The sequence below is a fragment of the Polyodon spathula genome, chromosome 23 (assembly GCF_017654505.1).
Source record: "Polyodon spathula isolate WHYD16114869_AA chromosome 23, ASM1765450v1, whole genome shotgun sequence".
NCBI classification, from domain to species: Eukaryota; Metazoa; Chordata; class Actinopteri; order Acipenseriformes; family Polyodontidae; genus Polyodon; species Polyodon spathula.
In genome coordinates, this window is record NC_054556.1 from 21,149,155 (window position 1) to 21,158,688 (window position 9,534).

The following is a 9,534-nucleotide window of genomic DNA, read 5'->3' on the forward strand; positions in this document are numbered from 1 at the left end:
GAAATCTCTGCACACATCAAGCAAAGAATGCTTAAAGCAATGAAACTGAAGGTGATGTGTGCCCTTTGTGTTTACGATTGTGATATAAATATATATTAAAAGTTGCTGTATCTCACAACCCTATTAACTCAATTAATTCACAGTCCACATGTATTTAATTTCTACTTGATAAGAACACAGACTTTGATGAACCACACAGTTATATTGTAGCTCAATATGGTTTTCAATCACGGTGGTGAACACACCTTGGTATTTAAAGGGTTAATCATCTGCTTTCCTGCTCTAGCTAAGTCAGCACAGTGCAGCAGAAAGCCTGAATCAAATTCATTATTAATTCAGGCATTAGGTCTACTGGTTGTTTTTAGTGACGTGGGCACGCACACACAGCGTTTCCTCTTAATCACTTAAAAATTGAATACTACCTGAAAAGTAAGAAATATTGGTATAAAACCAAGAGTTTACTGGACTGCAGCCTATATGCTGTCTATATTTCTTTATTGAGTCTAGCTATACATCCTATATTCTATATTTATATCTATATCTATATTGCATTCTATTGTCATCGGCAGCCACCATCCTGCACAGAAATCTAATATACATTTAATATATAAGTTTGGCCATAAGTAATCCAGTGCTTGAATCAATGAACCACCATGATCAGCTTATACTACAGTATGCTTATCAATTTCAACAGTGATGCTGCACGTTGGTGATAGCAGGCAACTCTGTGCAGCTTTAAGATGAATAGTTAAGATGACGCATCTCCTTAGGGTTGTACTAACGTGCAAGCTGATTGGTCGTTTCTCACTATTCTACTGTGTCTAACCCACTGGCTAAAAACAACCGTCTTCAAGAATACAAAGAACTGACAGGAATACATTCAAAAGTTAAACAAAGAAAAAACTCTGTCATTGTGTTTATCGAAAGCAGTTTTGTACAATTATAAGTGCCTCTATAGGTAAAGAAATGTAATTATCTGGGAAAAATATGTAATCACAACAAATTCTAGCAGTCTCATCCATCTTTTGAAAACAACAGTTAACTGGAGAATCACAGATAGTGTACATCTGTGCCAAAGCTGCAGAATTTGAATTTGTTTAGAAGTTGTGTAGAACACTGCAGTATATTATTCCCATTGGGTGTCATCAATGTACTGGTAATATACAGTCACCACTTGGACAATACAAATGCTTCAAGGTTAGGAAAATCATACAGAAAATAAAACCCCTCTCTTTAGTGTATTTCTGTCTGTAAACATACAGAAATCCATTGGGGTGGGGGCTATTTGAATGATTTTATCAGAAGCAGTATTTGGACCCCCAGGTACTGTGCTAATACCATTTTATAAATGGCTTTCCCCTCGTAGTAATTCAGTACATATTCAATCAGCATCTCAGTCTTGCATGGCTGAGTCTTATATGACAGAGCAGATCCCTTTGGGAATGGCAAGTATACCTCTGAATCATTCGGTCTAGTTTGGGGGTAGGATTTCAGACGTCTATATGCCCTTTAGTAACTATCCTAACCCTGCCATGTGTCTTTTACAATGCTGACTAAGGATATCTACAAAGGATATTGATTAGCTTGTATTTCTTTTTCCATCTTCCCCAATGGTGAAAGTCTATGCCAAGATCAAATACAGTATGTTGGCCTGTTGTCTTATGTTGCTTCCCTTGAGAAGCTAAGTCAAGTTGCAATAGCTTTGCTACAAATCAAATTAGTTTAATTGCTTTTTCTTTTAATGAATAATTGTTATTATTGTGGATGCTAGCATTTCACACTGTGACCACATACCAGAACCTTTAAATGTATATTATATGTACTGTATGTGTCTCATTACCGTTATAATAATCTAAATACTAAGCCTAAATATTTAGATAAGCCAAATGATAGGTAAACAATATATAATACATTAATTGTTTTTTTGTTTTTTTTTATATTTATAAATCACGTATTAGAAATCAACAAATGATCGCTAAGGATTTGTCAAAAATTCCAGTACATCCTGTTGTAATGAATTGGCATATAGTATTATACCATTGAATTGAATGGAAAGGCAATGACTGGACATGAACTACAAATGATCCGGTTCAAAGACAAACATCTTACCTTTTGTTTCAATTAAAGATCAAGCTCTGCAGTCGAGAGGTAAGTATGTGTGTGTGTGTGTGAGATTCATTTCAGACAAAATACAGCATAGCAATACAGTATAACTACAATTAACACTGCTTATGTTTAATACTACTTCCTGAGTGCAATCTTCATTTTTGTAATTTATAATAACTTGCTATGTTGTGTGTAGCCTCTCTTATTATAACAAAATTAATTTTGCACAGTGTGAGCAGACAGAGCTGCTCAGCTTCACTTCATAGTCCTCTTACCCAAACTGTATGAAATTACATCTCTTATAATGAAAAGAGACCCTACACATGATGTGACATACATCTATACAGAAGGTCATAATTATTATTATTGTGTAAGAGAAAAATCCACCTGTTATATTAAACAATATATTATACTAAACAACGACGAAACAGGCTGCACAAAGAGTTACTTATTATAAAGAAGACTAAGCACTTTTCATATAAATGGTCTAAACTGGTCAGTAATTGCTATAGTACAAGCTGCTTGTATTTCTATATTAAATGGTAATGATCAGGAATTAAACCAGAAATCCTGTTATAAAGATACCTTGTCTCCACTACCAGCAGACCCAGACCCATTTCTGAGGAGATACAATTTCCTTCATTACCACAAGTCAGCCATCCCAAGGACATTGTCACAAAATAATTGCATTTAACCTTTTTTTTTATCCCCTGATTTAAAAATAGTGTATCTCTGGATGACTACAGAAATTAAAAACACAAGTAAAGGCATTATTTTTCAGCTTCATTAAGCAAGCTATCTGCTGACCTACACCCCACGGAAACATTGCATGCATCTGAGTTAACAGTTATATTCTGTAGCACATAGGATATTAGATGGCTTGGAGTCCGTTATACATCTTAGTGAATTGGGTGCTGTTCTATACAAGCTGATATCCACCCACGACAGGTCAGAGCGGCTGGACAGTCAAGTGGTTTGCTTCTAGCTTACAGGGCTCTATACTTAACATCTTTTAATGATATATAGTTAAATAAGAATAAATAAACAGCATATATAATCTTAATATGAAACCATTTTAATCTGCCACCAAACAATCGACAGATATATATATATATATATATATATATATATATTTATATATATATATATAATATATTATATATATATATAATATATATATATATATAATATATAGACATACACATATATATACACACACACACATATATATATATATATATATATATATATATATATATATATATATATATATATATATATCAGGGTCAAAAGGAAAGCCATTAACATGACACACTTAATGGATCGCTAATACTGTAGTGTATTTCCAAGTGTTGTTTTTGAATAAGTCTGGAAGTGTACAGTTTACTGCAGTTAATATACATGCTTACAAATATGTGTGAGCATGGAACTACTTTATCCCTTTTTTGTGATATGTAGCAGCTCCCTCGTCAGAAGCTACCCTCTCAGAACAGCAGCAGCAGTAGAAGCAGTTCTAGTGTAATGTTCTGTAGGTAAAGCACTAAAGAATGGGCAAATCAATAGAATTAGATTTTAGCACACACTGCAAGAAAACCCCCCTCATGGATATAACTGGGCATGTGCTGTGTATTCAGTGCAAAAGGAAGCATATTGATTGCTAACTTTGTATGGGTCAGCAAATCAGGTTTACCCTTCTTCATTTCTTAAAGTGCTCTCTTTCCCCGATTCCCATCCCAGCAAAGAAATAAATTTCCCCAGGGTTTCTACTTTCAAATTATGCCTTTTAAATAAGCAACATTTGAATGACATCTGGACAGCTTATTCAGTTTAAACCTCACAAATGCAAATTGAAAATTGCACTCTGACATCTAAGTAATATTAAAACTAGCTCTGCTTAGATTCTGCGATATTGTCAATCAAAGTGTAGTGCCGCATTCCCCTTACAGCTCCGGAGCAAGAGCATCTCAATCCAAAGCACAACCTCTTAAAAAAAACAAACATTATGCACATTGTACATTTAGTGCAGAGCCCACATGGACAACAAACATCGAAGAAAAATATCTTTGTTTCCATATTTTGGTTTGCTTGACTAAGCACAATAGCGCTTGATTATGACATTACTTGAACCAAATGTTAGGGTCACAAAGTGTCAGAGTGTGTACCTGCCGCTGAAACTTAAACTAAAACACAAACGGAATACAGGAATTCTTCATCATCAAGCTTTATAACGATATCATGACATTATACTTTAAAAAATAGAATTTCATGCATAAACAATTGAAAGGCACATGTAGTTATAAGCAGTTAGGGCATCTTAGCTAGGGGAAAGAAATCACCCCGAGTTTCCAGAAAGAAGACCCCTTGAGAATAACTGGGGTTCAGCTGCAGGGCCTCTCCTGTTTCTAATTAAGAACCATTGTTGCAGGTTGTTTAATTATGCTTGTGGTCATTAGTGGTTAACTGGGCTCTGATGCATGAAGGTGGTCTTTAATTGGGGTATAAGTAAAGTCAGAATTCACTAGAATTTCTGATCAGTTATGTTGTGTGTCTCCATAGAACATATTAAAAGTCGATTCAAAATTTATTAAAACAAATTGTGATGGATGATCTTGTACTTTTGATTAAGGTTGTCCATTGTTCATATTTTTAAAAGTCAATTTACAAAGTCTTTGTATTGAATAGGTGTTTTTTTCTTATAATCATGCTACATACAGGCACAATGTCATCTCGTTCTAATTCATTATAAGACAGTCTAGTCTGGCACAGCAGTACTTGCTTAAAGAGTAAATAGCTTAAAAAAACAAATGGAATTGCTCTTTCTATTGGGCTGTGTTTGCAATCGTTCTGCGTGCCTCTCCAGTGTTGAGTTTTGGTTGTTTTTAAATCTGTCGTTATCTGAGCTTGTCTGGAGAAATGCTGGAACTGAACAGCCTTCCTCATCCCTTTCAAATCATATGTCTTTGTCACCATTCTGTTGTCTTTTACACAAGAAACACAATACACCCAATGTATTAACTCATTATAAATACATTGCTGTATAACAGCACAGTTCAGGCAATGGGGAACATTTACATTGTTACATTCTCCCAGTACATTGCTTTATGGTGTCTTTTCTCTGTCTCTGAAGAATGGAGTTATCTGTCAGCCAGCAAAGCACTTCTACAGTAGAGGGCATGGTTCAATCCATCTGCCTTGTTCAAGGGCTACTTCACCTTGAGGCAGCAGCATTTCCTAGATAAAGATGCGTTCCCCGTGTTGAACGGTTCAGAAATAATCTTCCAAGGAGGTGACAGCTAGCTAAAAGATTAGAGATCATGACCTGGAAAGCAGGCTTACAACTTACAATCTCTTGTGTGTCAATTATTGTTGGAAACAAGTAGATTTGAAACATAAGTGCAATTGTTTTGGTGTTTTAAAGAAGAACGTTGCTGTCATAAATTAAAAATGTGTTTCATGGATCACAGTCATCCTATCTCCAAGAGCTACTAAACCCTTATTGGCTGTGCTGGCCATTCCATGATTTGAAGCCTACCTTCTTGTTCTTTTCTGCTAAGGTAGTTCTGACATAGCCTGGAGGTATGTTTTGGGTCATTATCTTGCTGTAGGATGAACCCCTGACCAACTAGACTTATACCAGAGGATATTGCATGGTGCTGCAAAATGCTGTGGTAGCCCTTTTGGTTCAGGGTGCCACTCACTCTGTGCAAGTCGCTGACTCTGGATCCAGCAAAAGAGCCCCAAACCATCACGCTTCCTCCTTCATGTTTAACAGTTGGTGTCACACACCGAGGAACCATCCTTTGGCCTACTCGACGGCGTACAAAAACCCTGCGTGATGAACCGAAGATTTCAAACTTCCATAAGACCTACTTCCAGTCTTCAGTAGTCCACTGGTGGTGTTTCATGGCCCAGGCAAGCCTCTTTTTCTTATTTTGCCATCTTAGCAATGACTTTCTTACTGCCACTCGACCTGTCAAACCTGCAGCTCGAAGTCTTCTCTTCACAGTTGAAACTGAGACTTGCTTACTTCGACCAGTGTTAAGCTGTGCTTGAAGCTGTTGTCCTGTGAGTCACCTATCACGCAAACTGTTGACTCTCAGAAACTTGCTTTCTGATTCTGTTGTGGCTTTGGGTCTGTCAGACCTCTTCCTGTCAGAGTTTCCTCCAGTTTTCAAGTGCCTTTTGATGTTGTAGGAAACTATACTCACTGACACCTTGGCTTTCTTTGCAATTTCTCTAAAGCAAAGACCTACACTTTTAAGGGTTATAATGGTCTGTCTGTCTTCTTTTGTTAACTGCCTTTTTGTTCTGAACAGTCTGTTCCAACAATGCTTTTATACAGACAGAGGGTTTGTAAGTAATCAACAAAAGTTGGGACACCTGTAGGAATTGTTAGCATCAACATTCAAGGCTTAATTTACTTCGATTGCTGCAGAACAGCTGTAAGTTGTTAACCCATTACTTGTTCCCTGAAAAAGGCCTTTTTGTATAACTCTGAAATGTATATTGTTTTTCAGTTTTTGGTAACCTAAACTTTTTTTTTTAACCTCTGGCAGTTTACTGCTTACCTTTGTACCATTTCAGGTTATTCACTGGACTTGAACTGCTTAAATTTCAATAAAAACTGAAAAAATGGGGTGTTCTAAAACTTTCTTTTGACCGGCAGTGTGTGTGTGTGTGTGTGTGTGTGTGTGTGTATGTGTGTGTGTGTGTGTGTGTGTGTGTGTGTGTGTGTATATATATGCAAAGTATGTTTTCAATTTTGATTTAAAAGAATCCAATGTTTCAACCTATCTTGTTTTGTTTTGAACTTTGTACAGTGCTCTGGGGTACCATGGCATGAAGGCCACTATCTAAAAATACATTTGTATTGTAATGTATTGTAAGGTAGAAAGGGGTTTTGTTTAGACTTCACTGGGATACAGCAAAAGGTCACAATAAAGACTGATGCAAACGCTGTGTTGTGGTTTAATTGAGTGAAGGTAGAATGAAGAAGTTGGTTACAGCAAAGTACTTCATGTTTCCTGAGGTAAATCATGTCATGAATCAATAGCAGGCAGAAGGCTTTTTTATTAATACAGCAATACGGATTTTGAAAGAGCTGATAAAGAGGGTGATTTTCAGGGTTCGTTGTTGGAGCAAGGTGGTAGTTGATGTATAATGATGACTTTAGGCAGAGCGTTGAGTTTGTTAATGGACCTTACATTCTGAAATTCACTAGGCAACTGTACCTTTAGGTGATTACAGATTCATTATTACCAATGGATGGACCTTAATGAGGTCTGAATGTATGGTATACAACAGTGTCTACAAATACATTTTAAGGTATGCGTGCCACAGTAAAGGCAGAAATAGTCATTCATTATAGTAAAACGTATTTAAAAAACAATGTTCTCCAATGGCCCAGAATTCCAGACTACTGTCTGTTAAGCGTCATACCACAGACAGAAAATTTCAAAGGTCTTCACTCATGGCGCAATTTTGTTCACACCAGGATCCATAAATAACTCTATTCTGAATTAGTCTACAGACTCTTCGATCTGAAAAAAACTACTGTGCACCGCGTTTAAATCCAGCAGCTGTTGTAGGAGCTGTCCAACACTACTACCTCGCGAGAAAAGAGCCAGACACATTGGAATCAAAGGCTTTGTTAGTTCGGTTTAAATGTCTCAAATTGACTGTAAATTATTCATCTTGACGTAAACAGCAGTAGTTATTGTTGTGCACAGGCTGCATGTGTTAATAAAACAGAGACACCCATACAGTAAGGACTGTCACACATCAAATAACAGTAAACAGGAAGAACGCATTCACCGTTCCATTCGTTTGTTGGTTTTCAGACATACCTGCACAAAAGCATTTCAGAATGAACGCTGTTCAAGTATTAGATCCACTCACTAGCACCTTAAACAACAACCAGAAAATATTTGTGGCTGAAGGGACGTAATGTTTCAAAGAAGTCAAGCACACCAGCAAAATAATCTGCATATGCAGCGTTAGTAAAAATAACTGAAATCATAAGACTTGAACAATACTCTTACAAAGCAATACTCGTGGTAAATGTATAATGGTTCGATTGTGTTTTTTTTTTTTTTTTTTTTTTTTTTTTTTTCCAAAAGGCTTTATAATAAATCACATATAATAATATATATCTTCTGTTAACTGATGAAGGGGGAAAACATGATTTCCATCGCTGAATGCAACTCATAAATTCGTAATGCTCTCGCTTACTCAATCTATAATTCCCTTTTATACAATAGCCTGCCATATTTACCAATTATTTTATTAAAATATATAAAGATTGTATGAATCATTTGTTTTTATATTTGAACATACTTGTATAACAAGAACGCAAATGAAGTTGACAGACGTCCATCTATGTAACCAAACATATATGGCTATTCGTTTTACCGGCTATGCTGTCATACAATATTTTCATGCCATGCCATTTGGGGAAAGAAAACCTGTCATTACTTACACGTATGCATGATAGATGAAAGCCCAGCCTCTTGGTCTTTCCAATGCGTTGTAGAGGAAATTCTGCAATCTTCGATAAAAAGCATTTCTCTTGGGTGGTTTTCTTGAACCAGTGACGCTGGATCGGGGTTTGCTTAAGATGCTGCCCCGCTTGGTAGCTTCTGAACCAGCAATGAGCAATGCCCCATCCCTGCTAGAGTCGGGAGCCGCCGAGTCTAACCCTACAAAGCCGACTTTCAGTTTCTTCTCCCCAGCAGGATCCGGGTACACTCCACCATTGCCGGATTTTTGCACCATGTTGAAAGTCTACCGTCATGGGGAAAGATTTGGAGATGATTACAAACCTTCACCGGGTACGAGCATTTCAGAATGGGCGTGTATGGAGAGTGAAGCTCCTTTGTCGCTGTAGAGCGCAGTCTCTCAGCTGCTTTCTGAAACCAATTGAAATCCACACAAGGATCTGCAATGTGTCTAATACAGTACCTCCGCTCCTTCCGACCACCTGACAGCCGATATTAACCCATTGTATTATCTAGAAACCAAGAATACCACGTGTTAAAATGAAAGATTATGAATCAGACCCTATAAGGTACTGTAATTCCCAACTTAATATCACATTTCTTTTTTTTTCATTAAAAATGGCTTTGATGACATAGTGTGGTGGGAAAATTAGAATGTTGCTACTGCTAAAGATTGTTTAGGGTTTACGCAAACTAATCTTTCACGATGCAGTCTTTATTTTGGCAACATCCAAAAAATAAATAAATAAACAAAATGTACACGCTGTAAATGAAGAAATGTCCATTATTAGTATATGATAAATGTTCATAGCATTGCAAATAAAATAAATATTTACTGTTTAAACAAGATCGATTACCCTAGCCACAAGTCTATATTGACCATCTGGGGGTGCTGTACCTGGTTTAGAAAGATTGGAGGAATGCTAAAGCA

The 9,534-nt window shown here is 36.6% G+C and overlaps 1 protein-coding gene across 11 annotated transcripts in view; it reads right to left on the reverse strand.

Annotated features, from left to right (window-relative positions):
* LOC121298326 (potassium voltage-gated channel subfamily KQT member 2-like) overlaps positions 1-9,025 on the reverse strand; it is a 47,978-nt gene extending 38,953 nt beyond the window's left edge. For all 11 annotated transcript variants that reach the window (XM_041225392.1, XM_041225390.1, XM_041225396.1 and 8 more), the window contains exon 1: positions 8,585-9,025. In XM_041225392.1, the coding sequence (XP_041081326.1) occupies positions 8,585-8,880 (296 nt within the window). In that variant the 5' untranslated portion in view covers positions 8,881-9,025. The remainder of the gene's footprint in view (positions 1-8,584) is intronic.
* Between the last annotated feature and the right edge of the window lie 509 nt (positions 9,026-9,534).